The 22,131-nt window shown below is 36.7% G+C and overlaps 2 protein-coding genes across 4 annotated transcripts in view; one reads left to right on the forward strand and one right to left on the reverse strand.

The window, feature by feature from the left end:
- Positions 1–22,131, reverse strand: part of LOC125861893 (40S ribosomal protein S19-3-like) — a 106,415-nt gene that overhangs the window by 56,502 nt on the left and 27,782 nt on the right. The window lies entirely within an intron of this gene.
- On the forward strand, positions 1,127–20,850 carry LOC125861884 (plant intracellular Ras-group-related LRR protein 7-like). 2 transcript variants are annotated; one of them, XM_049541794.1, is made up of 10 exons: positions 1,129–1,341; positions 3,618–3,687; positions 8,945–8,991; positions 15,013–15,121; positions 15,225–15,310; positions 18,560–18,650; positions 18,999–19,084; positions 19,753–19,839; positions 19,926–20,089; positions 20,606–20,850. In XM_049541794.1, exons 1-9 carry the CDS (start codon positions 1,243–1,245, stop codon positions 20,034–20,036), a joined length of 786 nt encoding a protein of 261 aa, XP_049397751.1. In that variant the 5' UTR covers positions 1,129–1,242; the 3' UTR covers positions 20,037–20,089; positions 20,606–20,850. The 2 variants fall into 2 exon arrangements, with proteins under 2 accessions (XP_049397752.1, XP_049397751.1); XM_049541795.1 differs by lacking the exons at positions 19,753–19,839; positions 19,926–20,089; positions 20,606–20,850 and adding an exon at positions 19,226–19,672 and having other exon boundaries at positions 1,127–1,341.

Here is a 22,131-nt window from a genome sequence, read left to right on the forward strand (position 1 = left end):
CTGAAATTGTTGAAGGTACAGTAAAAAAATTCCTTAAAGATCTATACTATTATTTCTTGAAGACAAAATTCAAATTTAGTATGCCATTGTAAGGACAGAAAGACCTTAAAAACTTAATCGCACCTTGATGTGCGAAGTGAACCAGGAAAAGAAGTGACATGGGTTCAAGGATGTGCCGGATGACCTATAGAGGAATATGACTAGACGGGAGCCTCTTTTAATCCCAAAGACATAGATAACTACACAATAAATTAATTGCTCATATTCAATATGAAGTATGGATAGATTCTCAAGTTTACTACAAGTTGTAAAAATTTTCTTGAAGTAATAGATGTATTTCTCGACACTGTGATTGGAATAGAGGAGTAGTTTCAAATTGAACTTCATCACTCTGGTATGTTGAATTTTAAAAAACACCCAAACAAACTGAATAATTTGTGTAATCTTTTTCCCTTTCAAGTATATATAATAAGTTGAATTGTTGTTCAATATGATACATTCTCCCTTTAATTTTTCATTTTAATAATTACTTATGATACATTTAAATGTGAAACTTTAAAATGATATATGTAAAACAAAAGGTAGAGCTGAACTATCTACACGTTAGAATTAGAATATTTGTTCATTTTTTTCATCCTTTTAAAATTTATTTATCCCTTCACCAACGATTTTTTATTTATTAGAAAATTTAATATCTCCAGTATGATTGATGTTCATTTGAATCTCCAAAAATATCAAGTAATAACACTTCCTCGGCAAAAAGATAAATTATAAAATCAAATTAAAGATGATTGATTGAAGGATAAATGATAAGATATTATAATTATCATCTTCCTTTACATTATTAATGTTTGTTATATGTAATCTTGTATGTAAGATAATATAGTGTTTTAGTTTTAATGACTCAAAGATTTTAAGTATTATTTTATAAATTCAATGATATTAAATTCTTGTGCAAAGCGCGAGTGATTTTACTGATAGATAGATTTAACCCATTTTTTTTTAAAGAAAAAATTTAAATGACGATTGCCAAACAGCACAAATCATAAACACATGTCACTCCTTAAACAAAACTTTTAACTTTGCAATTTGACCAAAAATAAACCAAACGAAAGGGACGCAGTTTCATGTCAGTGTCAGTAGTGGAATGAAATGAGAGTTGGAGGAAGCGAACGTCAACCCTATAAGTAGTGCACAAAAAAATACTCTCTCGCATTCGTCCTCTTCAAATTGCTAGTGATAATGGGGTGTTGCACTAGCAAAGCCGCAGATACTAAGGCTACCCGCATGGCGCGATGGCGTTCAACTGGCATCGTTGCTTTACGCGACTCCAAATTGAAGGCATTTTTTCTCTCCCTATTACCTCACTGAATAAATTGTATTTAATATCCGCCCGGCTAGGGTTAATGGATTTATATAGTCAATCGCTACTAATTTTGGAATTGATTGTGGTGTTTTGCTTATATGCCTTGTTTTCTTGTGGTATTTCAGATTCTGGTGTTGTTTCTTTTGCCAATTCCCTCTTTTTTTTTTTTTTCTATGTTTTGTTTTAGGATTAGTAAATTTCAGGTAACATCACTATTTATGGGTCGATATGTGTTTTACCTTCTTGTGATGTATAGACGAGGTCTCTAAATATTTTCTGGAATGCAGGATAAGAGTAAGCTGGATATCTCCTTGGATGTTATCCTTCATTAAACTTTGTAGTAGATTTCCTAAGAGCACAAAGTTTGTGTGCCAGGTTAAGTTCACTATTTAGACTTAGGAGAATTTAATTCATGTTTCTCCTTCTAGAATGTTCTCTGTTTGGCACCCAAGGTGTGGCCTAGTGGTCAATGAAGTGGGTTGAGCACTCTGAGGTAGAGGCATATCCAGGTAGAGGCGTATCCAAGATATCGGCAAGATGGGTGCACGATTACAAAAAATGCATCTCAAGTATAAATTTGATTGGTTTAACTTTTAGGTTCTTAATATGAACCACTAAATTTTAAAAAAATTATAGGTTCAACTAGTGTTTTCAAAAATGTTTTTGGGGCGAGTCTCGGGGAGGGGCATACCAAAAATGCTCCCGGGGGTAAATTAAAGTAGATCCATAAGGCGTATGTCCTAAAATTTGAGGCGTAAGCCCCAAGCATAAAAACGTAAGTCCTGGGGGGTAAAAACGTACATCCGGGAATTTTTAATTTATTTTTGAATTATTTTTGCTTTAAATCATATTTTTACTATTGGTGTAATGATATTTCTCAAATAGTAATTATAATACTTTTTTTCTTCATTATTGATTATTAATACTTATCTCAAATAAAAATCATAAATCATTGAAATGTCTACTTTTGCTTATTTTATTAGTAATAAAACTATAAAATTGAATATACATGGGACTACGCCCCGTAGATCCATGGGACTTACGCCCCGTGTCTCGGGGATTATGCCTCACCCTGTACTATATAAAACGCCTCACCCTGTACTATATAAAACGCCTCGCCTCATGCCCCCGCCTTTTAAAACACTGGGTTCAACATATATAATACTACTATTTTTAAATTTTACTACGCACATTTGATTTAATTATAATAAAATTTTACGGTGCTAAATTTTTTAGGAATTTTCAATGTAACACACTTGAAAATTTTGAAAGATTAAAGGAAAAAAAAAAGAAAATTCAGTTGAAATGCCAAAAATGTTACCGATAACCACTTGTAGAGGTGTTACTAAAAAGACAAGATAGATATATGATTAAATTTCTATCCTCACTTAGAGAGGTGCACCCAATCATCATTATATTAATATATAATACTTTGAACGTGGGTTCACACATCTATATTTAAATATTTTTTTAAAAATATAACACTACTATATATGATCTAGAGAGGGGAGCATGGGTTCACGTGAACCCACTGCACCCTCTCTCGATACGCCCCTGCCCTGAGGTCTCAGGTTCGAATTCCATCATAGACAAACACCGGGTGATTTCTTCCCATCTGGTTTAGCCTTGGTGGACAGAGTTACCGACTGGTTTAGGTATCCACTGGAATTAGTAAAGGTGAGTGCAAGCTGGCCCCGACACTATGGTTATTAGAAAAAAAAGAATGTTCTCTGTTCTCTGAGGTAGCTGGAGGTAATTAACATTTCACCACAAAGATCACATGCTAGTTTTAAGTTTTAAAATAAATTTCAAATTTGTTTTCAAAAACTAAATGATGTCCATGAGAATTGGTTTAATTTGACTGTTGGGGAGTAGATTGTGCCTCACAAATCAGAGAGAGGGAGTTACTACATTAGCGGCATTGACACCAGTAGATAGTTTAATGTATTCCTGCGATGACTATGAGCAATTCTCACGGGAGTGGATCTTTACCTTCCTAAACTGCCGAGGGTCCACAGTGCAATGATGAAATATGTTTGCTTAATCGCGAGGTGTCATTGTCTTGTGTGTGTGCGTTTATGTATAGGCACAAATATACAATCAGATGCATGCATGCTTGTTGCTTGTTAGTTTGCTGGTTTCAAATGAATAATGCTTACTGTGAAGAAATGTAAATATTAACAGATAAGGGACATACAGGTTAATCCTTTCTGTTAGTCTTATGATCTCCAGATTGATTTTTCCATGACAGTCTTTTCCCGATGAAGTTATTTCCTTGGAGAGATCTATACGCACCCTCGACTTGACGCACAATAAATTGGGTATTGCTCAAATTTCTCAAGCTTCTGATTCATATTTGTCTAGTCAGTTAGAGCATGTTAGAATAGAAATATGTACATATACTCCTACTTAGAATAGGAAGAAGAATAGGAATAGGAATCCTAGTTAGAAAAGGATTTCAATGTATTGTCTATAAATAGGGTCTCAATGTAACAATTTAGATACACAATTCAATAATATCTTCCCCATATATTTCTCACATGGTATCAGAGCATTGGTGAGAAATTTTAAGTCATCGTGTCAAATTCCGGCAACGACGGTTGGGACTGATTTGTGTCATCTTTCGTTCTGAAGGTGTTGTGCGAAAGACAACACCATCACGAGGCTCGGGAAGCTCAGGCGACCGGACCCCAATCAGATCCACTGAAAAACAACCCCCCACGCGCCCCCACGCGCCGGTCGGAGGTGGAAACTTTTCGGCGAGATCTGTTCACGCGCCGGCGCGTGACTGCTTCTCCGGTCATCTTTTTTTGAGCTGTTTTCTTCTGTTGAGGTCGCCCAGTATTTCCGACCAGATTCCATTCAGTTTTCTCTAGATCCGATCACCGGAATTAGGGTTCCGGTGATTTTCAGGCAGTTTCCGGCGAGTTCCCGGTGAAATCAGGTTTTTTTCAGGCCACTGTGGGTAAATTCCGGCAGTTTCCAGCTCTTTTCAAGTCAAATTTCGAAAAATGTCTTTCGGATGTGATGTTTTTGGCTCCAAAAATACGGGGATTGGAAGTTCAAGCCTTACAATCACTTCAGAACCATTAATGGGAAGTTCAAACTATTTAGCTTGGGCTTCTTCAGTTGCGTTGTGGTGCAAAGGTCAAGGTATTCACGATCACTTAACAAACAATGCTTGGGTTGAAGATGAAAAGACAAAGTCTAGTGACGAAGGTGCAAAAGCCAAAGCACAATGGGAGAAAGTGGATGCCCAATTATGTAGTCTCCTTTGGCGCTCTATTGATTCTAAGTTGATGCCCTTGTTTCGCCCATCCCAGACATGTTATTTAGTTTGGGAAAAGGCACGTGCTTTATACACTAATGACATATCTCGATTCTATGATGTGATATCTCGGATGACCAACTTAAAGAAACAAGAATCCGATATGTCTACTTACTTGGGACAAGTACAGGCAGTCATGGAGGAATTTGAAACATTGATGCCTATCACTACAAACGTGGAAAAGCAACAAGAGCAAAGGCATACATTGTTTCTAGTTCTTACACTTGCTGGACTTTCTACTGACCATAACTCTGTGCGTGACCAGATTCTAGCCAGTCCTACAGTTCCCTCAATTGATGAATTATTCTCTCGTCTGCTTCGTCTTGCTGCACCTTCCAGTCACAAAGTGGATGACTCCTCTATTCTTGCATCTCAAACCACAGAAAAGCGTACATACCAGTCTATGGAGAATCGGCGAGGGGGAGGGCGTTTGGGAAAACCTCGATCCAAGTGTAGTCATTGTCATAAACCTGGACACACTCGTGATATATGTTATATTTTGCATGGTCCACCACCCAGTTATGATCCTATTGTTCTTAAGGAATATAATGAGTTCCTTCGAAATCGTGCAAGTAAACAGACATCTCCACCAGTAGCATATGGTGCTCAACCTAATCAACCATCCAATAATGCTCATATTGCTCAGACAGAATATGATGAGTTCCTTCAGTATCGTGCAAATAAACAAACGTCTCCACAAGTAGTTTCGGTTGCACAACCTGATGTTTCTGTTGCGGGTAATTCTTTTGCTTGTGTGTCACAGTCTAGTACTCTTGGATCATGGGTCATGGACTCAGGGGCTTCTGATCATATCTCGGGTAATAAATCACTTTTGTCCGATATTGTTTATTCACAATCTCTTCCTGCTATTACTTTAGCTAATGGGATCCAAACAAAACCAAAAGGGGTTGGAAAAGCCAAACCCTTATCTTCTGTCACCCTAGACTCTGTTCTTTATGTCTCTGGTTCTCCTTTTAATCTAGCATCTGTTAGTCGTTTGACGAAGGCTCTACATTGTAGCATAACCTTTTTTGATGACTTTTTTCTCATGCAGGACCGCAGTACGGGACAGACGATTGGAACAGGACATGAATCACAAGGCCTTTACTACCTTGCCTCTCCAAATTCCTTGAAAGCATGCTCCGTTACAGATTCCCCAGATCTAATTCACAAACGTTTGGGACATCCGAGTCTATCCAAACTGCAAAAGATGGTGTCTAGTTTGTCTAGTTTATCCAAATTAGATTGTGAGTCGTGTCAACTTGGGAAACACACTCGTGCTACATTTTCACGTAGTACTGAGGGTCGTTCAGAGTCTATTTTTTCATTAGTTCATTCTGATATTTGGGGTCCTAGTAGAGTCAATTCCACCTTAGGATTTCGTTATTTTGTTAGTTTCATTGATGACTATTCAAGATGTACTTGGGTTTTCTTAATGAAAGATCGTTCTGAGTTATTTTCTATATTTAAAAGTTTTTTTGCTGAAATAAAAAATCAATTTGGTGTTTCTATTCGTACTTTTCGTAGTGATAATGCCTTAGAATACTTATCCTCCCAATTTCAGGAGTTTATGACTCACCAAGGCATTATTCACCAGACTACTTGTCCATACACCCCTCAACAAAACGGTGTAGCAGAAAGGAAAAATAGGCATCTTATTGAGACTGCTCGTACTCTTCTCCTTGAATCCCATGTTCCGCTGCGTTTTTGGGGAGATGCAGTTCTTACGTCTTGTTATTTAATAAATAGAATGCCCTCATCTTCTCTTCAGAATCAGGTTCCACATTCCATACTGTTTCCTGAGTCACATCTCTATCCTATCCCCCCTCGTGTCTTTGGGAGCACATGCTTTGTTCATAACTTAGCCCCAGGGAAAGATAAATTAGCCCCTCGTGCCCTCAAATGTGTCTTTCTTGGTTACTCTCGAGTTCAAAAAGGGTATCGTTGTTATTCACATGATCTTCATCGTTACCTTATGTCCGCTGATGTTACATTCTTTGAGTCTCAGCCTTACTATACGTCTTCTGATCATCCTGATGTTTCTATGGTCTTACCCATACCTCAGGTTTTACCTGTACCAACTTTTGAGGAATCTGCGATTACTTCTACATCTCCAGATGTAGTGCCACCACTCCTAACTTATCATCGCCGTCCGCGTCCAGCACTAGTACCAGATGATTCATGTCTTGCGCCAGACCCTGCTCGTACTGCGGACTTGCCTCCTCCTAGCCAACCACTTGCACTTCAAAAAGGTATACGATCCACTCGAAATACTAACCCTCATTATACCTTCTTGAGTTATCATCGTCTATCATCACCCCATTATGCCTTTGTATCATCTTTGTCTTCTATTTCCATTCCTAAGACTACAGGTGAAGCACTTTCTCATTCTGGATGGAGGCAGGCTATGGTTGATGAGATGTCTGCTTTGCATAAGAGTGGTACTTGGGAGCTTGTCTCTCTTCCTGCAGGTAAATCTACTGTTGGTTGTCGTTGGGTTTATGCAGTCAAAATTGGTCCAGACGGTCAGGTTGATCGGCTTAAGGCTCGCCTTGTTGCCAAAGGGTATACTCAGATATTTGGGCTAGATTATAGCGACACTTTCGCCCCTGTGGCTAAAATAGCATCTGTCCGTCTTTTTCTATCTATGGCTGCAGTTCGTCATTGGCCTCTTCATCAGTTGGACATTAAGAATGCTTTTTTGCATGGTGATCTTGAGGAGGAAGTCTATATGGAGCAACCACCTGGTTTTGTTGCTCAGGGGGAGTCTAGTAGCCTTGTATGTCGATTGCGTAGGTCACTCTATGGTCTGAAGCAGTCTCCTAGAGCTTGGTTTGGGAAGTTCAGCACAGTTATTCAACAATTTGGCATGACTCGTAGTGGAGCTGATCACTCTGTGTTTTATCGGCATTCTGCACCAAATCAGTGTATCTATTTGGTTGTGTACGTTGATGATATTGTTATCACTGGTAATGATCAAGATGGTATCATCAAATTGAAGCAACATCTCTTTAAGCACTTCCAGACTAAAGACCTTGGCAGATTGAAGTATTTTCTAGGTATTGAGGTTGCTCAGTCTAGATCAGGTATTGTTATTTCTCAACGCAAGTATGCCTTAGACATTCTTGAGGAGACGGGAATGATGGGATGTAGACCTATTGACACTCCTATGGATCCGAATGTTAAACTCCTTCCAGGACAGGGGGAGCCACTTAGTAATCCTGAAAGGTATAGACGACTCGTTGGAAAATTGAATTATCTCACAGTAACTAGACCTGACATCTCTTTTCCTGTGAGTGTTGTAAGTCAGTTTATGACTTCCCCTTGTAATAGTCATTGGGAAGCAGTTGTTCGTATCTTGCGATATATAAAGTCAGCTCCTGGTAAAGGACTACTCTATGAGGATCAAGGCCATGAGCATATCACTGGATATACAGACGCTGATTGGGCAGGATCACCCTCTGATAGACGTTCGACATCCGGATATTGTGTTTTAGTAGGAGGTAATTTGGTGTCGTGGAAGAGTAAGAAACAAAGTGTGGTTGCTCGATCTAGTGCAGAATCAGAATATCGAGCAATGGCAGCAGCAACTTGTGAGCTAGTTTGGATCAAACAGTTGCTGGGAGAACTAAAATTTGGCGAAATTGATCAGATGGAACTTGTGTGTGACAATCAAGCAGCTCTTCATATTGCATCAAATCCAGTGTTTCATGAAAGGACTAAGCACATTGAGATTGACTGTCACTTTGTCAGAGAAAAGATACTCTCAGGAGATATTGTTACGAAATTTGTGAAGTCAAATGATCAGCTTGCAGATATCTTCACCAAGTCCCTCACAAGTCCTCGTATTAATTACATCTGTAACAAGCTAGGTACATATGATTTGTATGCACCAGCTTGAGGGGGAGTGTTAGAATAGAAATATGTACATATACTCCTACTTAGAATAGGAAGAAGAATAGGAAGAAGAATAGGAATAGGAATCCTAGTTAGAAAAGGATTTCAATGTATTGTCTATAAATAGGGTGTCAATGTAACAATTTAAATACACAATTCAATAATATCTTCCCCATATATTTCTCACAGAGTTAGAGCACAAAAACAAATCACTATCAATTCCATGTTCTATTGACAACTAATTTAACCGTGTTACTTGGGGAAATTGTTGTCTCCGCTTATATGTCTGATCTTATTTACCTGAAGCTTTTATCGTTTCTGAAGCTAATCTCTCAGTTTCTCCATTGTGGCAGTTCAAATTCCCATGGAGATCAACAAGCTAATTAACTTGCAGCGTCTAGTAAGTACTACTGACTACATATTTGGTACCTACCTTGTGTCTCAGCAGTCTCATTTTTCTGTTTAGAAAACCTTATTATATTTTCAGTGTCCACATCTCATAATGAAAGCTAGGTCGAATTTTCAGTCATATTCCTGCTGCCAGAAGTCATTTAGGAGAAAGGTACATGGTATTTGCAGAATTGGTACAACTAAAATGTAATGAGTGTCTGTCATTGTTGTGGAAGAGAAATTGAACAAGGAAAAGTTAGCTTCTTTTGGAGGACATGATGTTGTCAATGTGATAAGATAAGAGAAGGGAAGATAATTAATAGATAACTTGATGATAATGGAACACTTATCTAGAGGTGTGAGATACAATTCACATCTTATATTTAACCAATGAGGCTAAAGTAACATTAACACTTAACAACAACATACCCTTTTCTAGCTACGTCATGTCCTTGGTAAAGATAAAGTCCCCCCCCCGTGCTCTTTTTCGGTGTAACTCTACCCCTTTTAACTTCTATTATAGTCAACCTCTTACTGACGCATCCACACACCTCCTCTTCACATGCCCGAACCATCTCAACCTTGCTTTACTCATTTTGTCCTCCACGGAGGCAACTCCCACCTTGCCTCACATAACTTCATTTCTAATCATACATCTCCTAGTATGTATACACATCCATCTACGCATTCTCATTTCCCCGACTCGACTAGTCGACACTCTGCCCCATAAAACAAAGTTGGGTGAACCACCACTGTGTAGAACTTACATTTAACCTTGTGGACACATTCTTATCACACGGTATTGCGGATGCAGGCCACCATTTTTGCCACCTCGCTCAAATGGGGTGTGCGACATCCTTATCAATTTTTTTGTCTCCTTGAATTATGGACCCAAGATACTTGAAACTTTCTCTCTTGGATATGACTTGTACTCGTTCTTCACTTCCACCTCATTTGCCTTATGTGTTATGTTACTAAACTTGCACTCCAGGTATTAGGTTTTAGTCTGCTTAACCTGAAACCTTTAAACTTCTAGCCTATTATTAACTTCACTGCGTATCTCGTCAATCAATACTATCTCGTCTTTGAATAATATACGAAAGACACCATTCCATTGAATATATCATGTAAATTTATCCTTCACTTAGGCAAATAGGTATGGGCTAAGGGCTGATCCCTGGTGCAACCCTATGATGGCGGAAAAATGTTCTAAATCACCTCCCACTATTCTAACTCGGGTATTGGGTCTATCGTACATGTCCTTAATTGCCTTAATATAAGCCATAGGTACACCTCTAGACTCCAAACATTTCCAAAGGACCTCCCTAGGGACTTTGTTGCACCACTTTTCTTGGTTAATCAGTCTAACTTCCTATCTCTTTACTGCTATAGCGATCTCCTTACAGGATTAATGGCTTCTATAGTTGATCGCTCCGGCATGAATCCAAATTGGTTATCGGATATAGACACACCCTTCCTCATCCTTATCTCGACCACTCTCTCCCAAACTTCCATCATATGGCGTAGTAGCTTTATACTCCCATAGTTGTTGCAATTCTGAATATCACCCTCGTTCTTGTACAATGGATATGTTGTACTCCACCTCTGTTCTTTCGACATTTTTGCCTTCTTAGAAATGACATTAAACAACCTAGTCAATCACTCAATACTTGCCTTGCCGGTATTCTTCCAAAAATTTACCGGGTCTCATCTGAATCAGTTGCCTTCTTCTCCGTATCTTACGAGTGTCTCCCTCAACCTTTGCGGTGTTAATGCACCTACAGTACGAAAAATCTCTTTGACTTTGAAAAGGCTCTAGCTCCCCCAACATGATATCCCTTTGCCCTTCTTCATTCAAGAGTTTATGGATATATGTCTTCCATCTTAGTCTAATGTGCATCTCTTCGACCAATACTTTATCATTCTCGTTCTTTATGTTCTTCACTTGGTCTAAGACCTGTTCCCTCTTCTCTCTCGCCTTGGCGAGCTTAAACAACTTTCTATTGCTTTTTTTGCACTCAAGCTCTTCATACAAATGTTCAAAAGTTGCCATTTAGCTACCGTCACCGCTAGCTTTGCTTCCTTCTTCGCCATCTTATACCTCTCCTATTCCTCCTTTTGTTCTCCTTGTTATTTTTTCCATTAATATTTAGCCTAAGAACCTTCTTAATTTCCACTTTTCCTTGAACCTTTCCATTCCACCACCAATCCTCATTGTGTCCACCTGGCCTTGAGACACCCAACACCTCTCTAGTTGCTATCCTGATGCAATCAGCTGTCTTAGACCACATATTGTCTATGTCCCCAGTCCCCACTACTCCCACAAGATACCATAGCAGCCAACTTCACCCCAATCATCAAGGGTCTGGCTGTAGTTAAGCCTCCCCATCTAATCCTTGGTTGGTCACATGTGACCCTTGCCTTCTTCTTCTTCTTCATCCTCTTGATCTCTAGATCCATAATCTTGAGCTGTCAGGTTGTAAGATTTTCACTTGGAATAACCTTGCAATCCTTAAACAAAACTCTATCGCACTTCCTAAGGAGCACATAGTCTATCTGAGTCTTAACCACCGCACTATGGCAGGTCTCCAAGTGCTCCTATCTCTTCTGGAAGCACGAGTAAGCTTTGACCAACTCAAAAACTTTCACAAAGTCCAACAACATTAACACTTAACACTAACTCCAATATCCTAACAACAACAACTACGGCTCAGTCTCAAACAAATTGGGGTCACCTTTATGAATCTTCACTGACCACATTTCCTCATATAAGCTCAACTAATGTCGTCATAAAAAAAAAAGGTGAAACATAAGTTATTGAATATATATAAGTAATAGTAATACCATTACTGATATTATTACTATTACTTCTATATATTATTATTAGTAGTTGTACTACTATTACTTATTTATTTTTCAGTTTCAAAAATAAGAAATAGTAATACAACTACTACTTCTAATGAAATTTAGAAGTTTGGTTATTAGCAAAATAATAAAAAAATGAATTAGAAGTTCTTTATATTTCAACTAACATATAAATCTATGATAAGGTCCAAATGAAACTCCAATATGCTAACACACTTGCATTTGACATTCTAACCCCTTAAAATTAAGACGGGGAAAGGAAATTGACTTGATTTTGCTTAACTAAAGGCATGTAAAGTAAAAATTCACTTGAAGTCACATGGATAGTGTCGCCAGAAAACCTCTTGGAAAATCTAGCCGAGAGTCCTCGAAAAAAAGTACCAACCACTGGAGTCTCGCTAATATAATTTTATTTAAAGAATGGATGACATAGTTGTTTCTTGTATATTTAAAAAAATAGGCATCTTTCCACTTTGGTTCTGCAGTGTAAGGCCATTTGCTGGTTGGAGGAACCTACAGATGACACCTAAGTTGCTCAAACTCTTTACTTTTGGTGCCGCACCCGTGTTGACATGACATGGGTGTGAGATCCGTGTCCGATTTGGTCAACCAATTTGGGTACTTTGACCAAAATCGATGGGGAAAGTCTGGACAGTTTTAACGATTTCTATAATCAATACCAAAGCTAAGATGAAATTAAAGAAAATGGAATATCTTTTATACAAAAATTTGTCACTCCTTTTCCTTTAATCTCCTTCCACGATTCTCGTCAAGTTCTCCACAAAATATCTCATAATTTAGGTTTTATAACTCTATTTTTAGATATTTTAATTATTTTTTGGCGAATCCCCGCACTTGTATCCATACATGGATCCATATTCCCGAATCTTAAAAATTAGATCATGACAGATCCGACCTTTAGATCCGCACCCGTATCGAACACCCGCACTCGAGTCCGAGCAACTTAGTATGACACTACTAAGATTGTAGGGCCCGGTATCTTGTGAGAAGAACAAAAAGGGAAGCTAACTTGACGATAATGAAATATGCAACACACTTATTTATAGGTGTGAGATAAAATTCTCTGTGGGACTTACTTAACACTAACAATTTTCTAACATTTGCATTCCAATAGTCTAATACAAAGATGATATAGAATGGAAGAAGTATTCTTCTTGTTGGAGATCAGTCAAGGACATGAATTATGCATTACATATTGAGGAGGCAGAAAGATATCTATCACATAGAATTTCAAGATAATACTACTTTGTTAAATTATGTCATAAGGTTTTTAACAAATGAACCACTCATCAACCAACATTTTGTGCACCCATTTGTGGCCATCCGACACGCACCCATAGACATTGTTGAAGAGTCCGAGCAACATAGTGGCCAAGTGGTCAATAAATTGGGTTGAGAACCATGAGGCCTCATATTCAAATCCCAACAGAGACAAAAAGGCTAAGTAATTTCTTTCCACTTGTTCTAGCCTTGGTAGACATAGTTATATGATACCTATTGCTGGTGGGAGGTGACAAATTTCTTGTGGAATTAGTTGAGGTGCACACAAGTTGACTTGGACACCACTGTTACCCAAAAAACCCCAGCATTTGGGATTCAATCAATAAGATAGTTTACATTTAAATTTTTTTTTTTTTGATAACTGTGGTACCCGACCTAGCTTGTGTGCACCTTGACTAATTCCACAGGGTACCTCCCACCTCCCACCTGTATGTCCACCAAGGCTAGGACAGATGAGAAGAAATCCCCTAGTATTTTTGTTAGATAGTTTACATTTATAATACTTTTAACTTTTGTGAGCTTATTCTCTTTAATCTATATATTGAACTTCAGGAATAATACAATCAATAACAAATATCCAAAGGCACAGAAAGCTATCACAGGTTTAGTTTTGTAAATAAACAAGAAACAAATAAATGCACATTAACTAATTAAAATTAATTTTTAGAAACTATGAAAAGTTCTACTGAATCATCCACTTTTACTCTAAACTGAGGCAGAGGAAGAATTGATAGCATAAAATAATAGAAGAACAAAAGTAAAGAGAAGAAAATAGAAAAACAAAGGCTCCAAGGGAAAGAAAAATAAAAAAAGGCCAGTAGGGCACAACCTGCGTAAATATATTGGGGAACAAATGTAAAAGAACAAGGAAAACAAGAAGGGAGGAAATGGGCTGTTGTGTGAAAGCTAAGGCCTCCAAGGAGATTAGAACCCGCAATCATAGACATGTAGGACTTGAAAAGATCTTTCGGCAAGTGCACGAACCTCTACTTTGCATTCTGGTGCCTTTGTGTAACTATTTCTAAGATATCATGATAATTACCTATATAAACCAAGTTTCCATCGAAGTTTCCGGGTGCAGGTGTATCCTCAACCTACTATAAACGGGCATGCTAAATCCAGATTGAGGGAAATTCAGGATTAGATGTGTCTTTTAGTAAATATTAACTGTGTTACTCTGTTGGAAATGCAAGGTTAAAGCAGTATCAATTTGTCCAAAATATAATGGCAAACACAAAATTAAAGATATGCTGACAGCTTAACTTCAAAGGGAGATTTTAAGCTATCATAGGATAAGTCTTAGGAGGAAAAAGCCCTGTGAAGGAGCTGTAATGAAAGTCAATTTTTTTGTCAACGAGGTAATATGTGGTGGGTAAAAAGCCCAAGTGTCACACCCGAAATCCACGCTTATTGCTCAAAGTACTTCCACGCATGTTCTAGTATGTTTAATCACTTTTGGACTTTAGTATCCTTGCTGGTCCCCACACTTCCAATCTTGATCTGATTTTTTCAAGGTTCGAATTTTCGGGGTCTTACACCAAGTATACTAGTGGTATACAAGAAGTGGACCTACACCAACACATATTTCTGGTACTCCAAAAATCTATTAAAAAAAACAAAAAATCAGTTGTAATCTGTACAAGAGTCCTCAAGACTCTACTGGGATGAAAATCAGTTCTACCTGGGAAAACTGAAAGGTGTCTGCTTCTCATTTATTCTCAAGGGACTCTTCATCTGGTTTTTCATGCTGAATACTATTGATATTGACATATTGTAGGGTGTATTCTCTTAAAAATAAATTTTAATAAAGAGTTTGTTATATCTAATTCTATCCAAAAAATTGAGTCTGATTATTTCTTTTCAGATTTTGGCTGATAACCTTATTGAGAATCTCCCGGTGAACCTGGGATTGCTTAAGTCTTTGAAAGTTGCAACACTTGATGGGAATCGAATCAGAGCATTGCCTGATGAATGTAATTTCCCACCATCCTAGATCATATGTGAAGTTAAGCAGGATTCTCTCTGCTATAGAGTATCACACTCTCTAGTCTAACAACATTATGTTCTCATATTCAGTGGGCCAGTTGGTGAAGCTTGAGCGTTTGTCTGTCTCATCAAACTTGTTAATGAGCTTGCCTGAGACTATTGGGAGATTGCAGAATGTGAGTGATCCATTCTGATGGCTTATACGGTGCCATATTCCGCAATTCTAAAAAGTGTGCCAGTTAATATATTATTTCTTAGCTTGCTTTACTGCTTTGTTATTATTTTTTCCCGAGTATAAAGGTGCTAAGGTGTCTAATGAAATGGTGTCAATCTTGTAGAAAATGTTCAGCATAGTGATATCCATATTGATGGATCATTTTGCTTACAATTTTCTGTTCTTGAAACTGAAAGCCCTACTTTTTTTTCTCTATTTCTATAGTGATGCCACTTCTTCGTGAATTTCTATTATCTTCCTGGTAGTTGATGATGTCTCTTTGCTCTCTTGTGTTAGTATTTTGGATTTGGAATAGGGTCCTGCAGCTCCTGGGGGAGGGTGGTTGAATTTGGAGAATAAGTGGCTCTATTGCAGGTTGTCTTGAGGTCCACCACCCTGAGTGCCGTCTGTTCTTCCTTTTTATTTCACTCTCTCCTTATATTGAATATTTTTCTTCTCAAGTCTTTTTCTTCATTGATGAACCAAGTGTGAGAAAGAAAGACTCGGAAAATACTTTCAATATACGTAACCTACATTATTACACAAAGCATTGTTTATAGACAATACACTACAATCCTTTTCCATGTATGGCACCATGTACAATCCTATTTGAGCACTCCCACTCAAGCTGGTGCATGTAAGCCATATGTACCAAGCTTGGTACCTCCACTTGGATATATTGTGTCACTTCATTTATCACTTGGGTAAATAAAAAATGGGCTAAGAATTGACGATCCCTGGTGTAACCCCATCTCTACTAGGAAGTGTTCTAAGTCTCCTGCGATTTTTCTCACTGGGTTTTGACTCCATCGTACATGTTATTAATGCCTCTAATGTATGCCACATGTACACCTCTGGGCTCCAAGCATCTCTATAAAATCTTCCTAAGGACTGTCATATACCTTTTTTTAAGTCGATGAACATCATTTGTAGGTTTCTCTTCCTATTTCTATACTCATCCAACAATCTCATTATAAAATGAAGGGTAAAGGGTCAAATATGCCCCTAAACTATTCGAAAAGGTCTAGATATACCCTCCGTTTAAAGTTTGGCTCACTCATACCCTCGCCGTCCAACTTTTGGTCTAAATATGCCCTTATGGGCGTTAGTTGGCCTGCTGGACATATCCAGCTCATTTTTCATTTCTTTAAATGCCACATGGAATTGCCATGTTATTTTGACTTTACCACATGACATTTATATGAAAATGGAAAGGGATCAATTATACCCCTAAAAAATTCGAACCGATAAACACCTAATCCGACCCATAAATCAACCCCCTTTTTAAATAAACTACCCGACCCGTTTTCAACAATTTTGTTTAAATTTTTATTTTTTTCGGTAAATCCCGAAAAATAGTAATTGATTAATAAAAAATAGGAAAAATATGAAAAAAAATATAAAATTAATGCCAAAAATTCACAAATAAATATTGTAACCTTAAATTCAACAATTTCAACAATTTTTTTAAATTTTTATTTTTTTCGGTAAATCCCGAAAATGAGTAATTGATTAATAAAAAATATGAAAAAAATATAAAATTAACGCCAAAAAATCACAAATAAATATAGTAACTTTAAATTCAAAAATTTCAACAATTCTTTTTAATTTTTATTTTTTTTAATAAATTACTCAGTTTCGAAATTTGCCGAAAAAAATAAAAATTAAAAAAAAATTGTTGAAATTTTTGAATTTAAGGTTACTATATTTGTTTGTGATTTTTTGGCGTTAATTTTATACATTTTTTATTAATCAATTACTCATTTTTGGGATTTACCCAAAAAAATAAAAATTTAAAAAAATTGTTGAATTTAAGGTTACAATATTTATTTGTGAATTTTTGACGTTAATTTTATATTTTTCCTATATTTTATTAATCAATTACTAATTTTTGGGATTTATCGAAAAAAATAAAAATTTAAACAAAATTGTTGAAAACGGGTCGGGTAGTTTATTTAAAAAAGGGGTTGATTTATGGGTCGGATTAGGTGTTTATGGGTTCGAATTTTTTTGGGGCATAATTGATCCCTTTCCATTTTCATATAAATGCCATGTGGTAAAGTCAAAATGACATGGTAATTCCATGTGGCATTTAAAGAAATGAAAAATGAGCTGGATATGTCCAGCAGGCCAACTAACGCCCATAAGGGCATATTTAGACCAAAAGTTGGATGGCGAGGGCATGAGTGAGCCAAACTTTAAACGGAGGGTATATCTAGACCTTTTCGAATAGTTTAGGGGCATATTTGACCCTTTACCCTAAAATGAATGACTTTCCATAGTTGATCGCCCTGACATGAATCTGAATTGGTTCTCCAAAATAGACATATCCCTCTTCCTTCTCATCGTCATCTCTACCACCCTCTCCCAATCCTTCATAGTGTGACTTAGTTGTTTAATACCACTCTATAGTTGTTGTAATTTTGAATATCATCCTTTTTCTTGTACAGCGGGATCATTGTCCTCCACCTCCATTCTTTGGGCAGTTAATTCATCCTAAAATGATATTAAACAGCCTAGTTAGCCATTCAATGCCTACTTCCCCTGCGCTCTTCAAAAAATCCATAGGCATCTCATCTAGTCTGTTCGCTCTTCCCGTTTTCATTTTACGAATTACCCCCTTGACCTCCTCAAACTTTTTACACCTACAATACCCAAAATCACGATGTCTCTTGGATTGTTATAAATCACTCAACACAACAGTTCTAATTCATGCCCCCCTCTGCATTCAAGAGTACAAGTTCCATTTGACCCTTTTTTTCTAAATTTTAATTCTCTACGCATTGACAAACAAAAACTCAGAAAATATTATTAAGATACGTAAATATCACACTGAGGTCTACTTATAGATAATACACTACAATCCTTTTCCATGTAGGACACCATGTACAATCCTATTGTAACACCAAGAAGTATAGTGTTCACTTTTAGGTGTATATCTGATTCTCATGGTTGCTGACATGGGATTATGAATTAAAGTTTTTCAATCAAGTTAACTAGCTCTATCCTCTAGTAGTGTTGATATCGTTCTAAACACTTGCATATACTTTTACTCCAAATATGTTTTGTTATTTGTGAGTTCAGTTCAATATGATGATGCCGTTTTTTGTCTGTCAGAGATAGTTGTTCAGCCTATACTTAAAGTATTCTTAATTCATCTTCTTTGGAAAATGAGGCCTTTGGAATTGACAGTAATGGTTTTTCACTGCAGTTGGTGCTGTTGGACATTTCAAACAATAAGTTAAAGTTTTTTCCTGAATCAATTGGAAGTTGCTTCTCTTTGGAAGAATTGCAAGCAAATGGTACCTTCAAATTTATTGTCACTCATCCATTCTTGCTATTTCTCTATTTCCTGGCACTGGAGCTCTGTATCAAATATCCATCGAGGAAAAAAAAACATGTTACCATCAACATAAAATTAAGTGAAATTTATGGCCGATGATAAAATTGGAGTGTTGGGTGACCTAGAAAGCTAAAGGAAAATCTACAATTTTTCTCTGTTAAGCTTATAAGATAAAATTCTTGGCACCATCCATTTGAACTGGTACATGATTTTCACGTTCTGTTTCTTATTCCTCAGTGTGGCATAATGAGGTTTACTGTGTGTTTTTTTGGCAATCTTGCCTCGTGATAACAATATTTCCTTTCAGATAATTCCATTGAAGAGCTTCCTGCATCAGTTTGCAATCTTATTCAACTAAAATCACTCTGCCTGAACAATAACAATCTCAATCAGGTAAGTGTCTAATTTTACCTGTGTGTATGTGTGTGACCCTTGTTATTTTGAGGTCATATCTAGTATTCAGAGTTTACCTCGATTTGGTACCGCTCTCGTGGCCCGCACCGATACAGTGCTTTACCCCTAGATGTGCTGCAGTCAACTGCTGTGCATGTGTGTGTGTCTGTCTCTATCATCATCACACATAAAATGTGCAAAGAATAGTAAACCATGTGGATCAAACGCTTACCTGTTTGTCACACCGAAAAGCTGAACTTATTGTTGTACTGGTGATACTTGTATGTGCTCTCTCTCTCACTTTCTATCTTAATAATACTATTAAGCAGAGTTAGGAACTCTCTTCGCATGATCTGTAAGCCTAGTTCACTTCCCGTGTATGAGTGTTAAAAGGGAACTCATACATTAACCTTAAAATGTGCATCTAAAAGCTTTTCCTTTTAATAAGACCTCATGAAGAAATGAAGACAATCAAACAACCAGTAGCATCTACATTGCAAACCAGCAATAAAGCCAAATACGCATAATGATCCACATTTGAGGTCGTTGGATTGAACTTCAAGTATCTTCCATTTAAAGCATCATCATCCAAGTTTTTGTATTTGTTCCTATCAAGTATATGTTTTACCTTGATAGTCATGCTTCCTTTTGGTAACTGGATTGTTCAGATGCCTCTAAATTTGTTAAGAGAATGCAAGAGCTTGCAGACCATATCCCTGCATGGAAATCCGATTTCCATGGACCAATTTCAACAGGTTGCTCACTAATATTCTACTATTTAGTTCTGCAAGTACTAAAAAAGTCATTTATGAAGAATTCTATTTGCCTTTTCTTTTTCCAGATGTATGGCTTCAAAGACTTTGAAGCCCGCCGTAAACGGAAGTTTGATAAACAAATTGATTCAAATGTGATAATCAGTTCTAAAGGGCTTGATGAGGGTGTTGACTTGTGATTCCTCTCCGCAGGTGTTTTCTATAAGGCTCCGCGCAATCTTGTTAATCTCAGGTTTACTATGTTTTTGCTTCAATTCCCAGATGGAAAATTTCCCTTTATTTTATGTATGACCATGTAGTAGCCACACTACACAGTTGTGCTCCTTCAGTTGCTGTCAAGCTTTTAGTATTTCTAGTGTCTGTAATACCTAATTTGCTACATGCATGTCTCCGTTGCTCTTAGCTCCCAGCCTGGCGTGCCTGCATTGTTGCCTCTTCTCATTTATGTTCCAGTCTTCTAGTTCGTATTACTCTCCATTATACCCGTGCCCCCAAGTGTATATAATTGTGGTAATTATTGGTAACACCAATTTCAAAAGATTGAACACGAAAAAGCTTCTCATTTATGTTCCATGGAAGCAGGACCATTTTGTCCATTTAGTTTCTGAATTTGATAGGTAGTAGCTAATCCAGTGGCCAAATTAGTTCAAAAAGAAATTCCACTCGTTTTTCTAAACTTCCCAGTCAACTGGAGCTATTGATGATACAATTTTTTTTTTAATATATCATTATATCTTATTTACTGCAGGTTAAATTTGTTCAGGTTGGATGGAATTGCGACAGTTTTGACTTTGATGAAAGGTATTGCTTCTGCTTATTTGGCATGAGATATTTCACACCTTTCTATAGTTTGTCATTGATTGTAAGCTGTGACTTGTGCGTAATTGTATCTATGCTGAGTATGTTCGTGATTGTAAATGACTCAACTCTAACAAATTCTGTACATTTAGCGAGCTGTATATCACTTTAAAATCAAACTAACGATTTTTGTACCTAAAGTAATATTAACAAGGAAAGTACAGAGGAGTCGATTATTGAGTATATTAATGGATATAGAATGCATGTTGCTAGACCTTGGCATACAGTTGATAACATCCTCATTCCTGTTAACATCAAGGAGATCTTTCATTGGATTTTGATCGTTGTGTCTATTAATGATAGATCTATACAGATCTATGATTCTCTTAGGGGTGGTGCACTACACGATTCGTCAGTTGAGAATGAGATCAAGAAATATGCACAACTTATTCCCATGTATTTATCTAAGTCTGATTTTTATGGGAAGAAAGGCATTGACATATCTTCACACCCAAAGTACAAGTCCCACTCTGAATGTGACTCTTTTGAAATGATTTATGTCAATGTTGTACCACAACAAGATGCAGGAAGCCTGTAAGCTTTATTATGGTTATTTTTATTCAAATAGTTATTGTTAATTTTATACTGACCATAAAATTGGATGTGTTTTATTTTCAGCGATTGTGGACTATATGTTGCTACTTATGCAGACCATATCAGTAATGGAAATGGGGTTCCAAATCCTTCGATTCAGAGTTCACACGTATTCAATATGCTTCTTTATTGTGGAACTATGGGGTGCAAAAGATCCAAGCTGATGCCACTAGTGACAGTGAGGCACCAGAAAGGCCAATCAGGATTCACAGGGATTGCGATAGTAGTGAAAAGATCACAATTAATTAGAATAATACTAAATTTCTGATTTTTTTTTTGAATATGCAAATGACATGCATAACAACCTTTACTGTTTTGAACTTCAAGTTTTGAACTTTCAGTTTTTTGATTGTAATATACTCATTTGATCGATTAAGTCTTTTACTTACTTGTTTTTGTTAATTTCATTATATATGCAGTTTAACACTTTAATAATTATACAAACTAAATTATACAATGAATATTTATACATTAACTGTATAAATCTATGTGTATCTTTTATGTTGTGTATATGTATACACTTATTGTTGTGTCAAGTAAAAAAAAGAAAGATAAATCTTACATTTATACATATCACAATGATAAACTGAAGTTGTTGTTTGTGGGTCATTGGACTGTATAATCATGTTTTATATTGAGTGTATAAATGTACATTTGTTAGGATTATACAATTTGTTCATAAAGTTTAATTATACAAATCAACTTATACAATGTTTGTTTATACACTAACAGTATAAATCTAAGAGTACATTTATGTTGAATATATACATCTACATTGTTAGGCTTATAAGATGTTCATAAAGTATACGTATACAAACCACT

The sequence above is a fragment of the Solanum stenotomum genome, chromosome 4 (assembly GCF_019186545.1).
Source record: "Solanum stenotomum isolate F172 chromosome 4, ASM1918654v1, whole genome shotgun sequence".
Classification (NCBI taxonomy): Eukaryota; Viridiplantae; Streptophyta; class Magnoliopsida; order Solanales; family Solanaceae; genus Solanum; species Solanum stenotomum.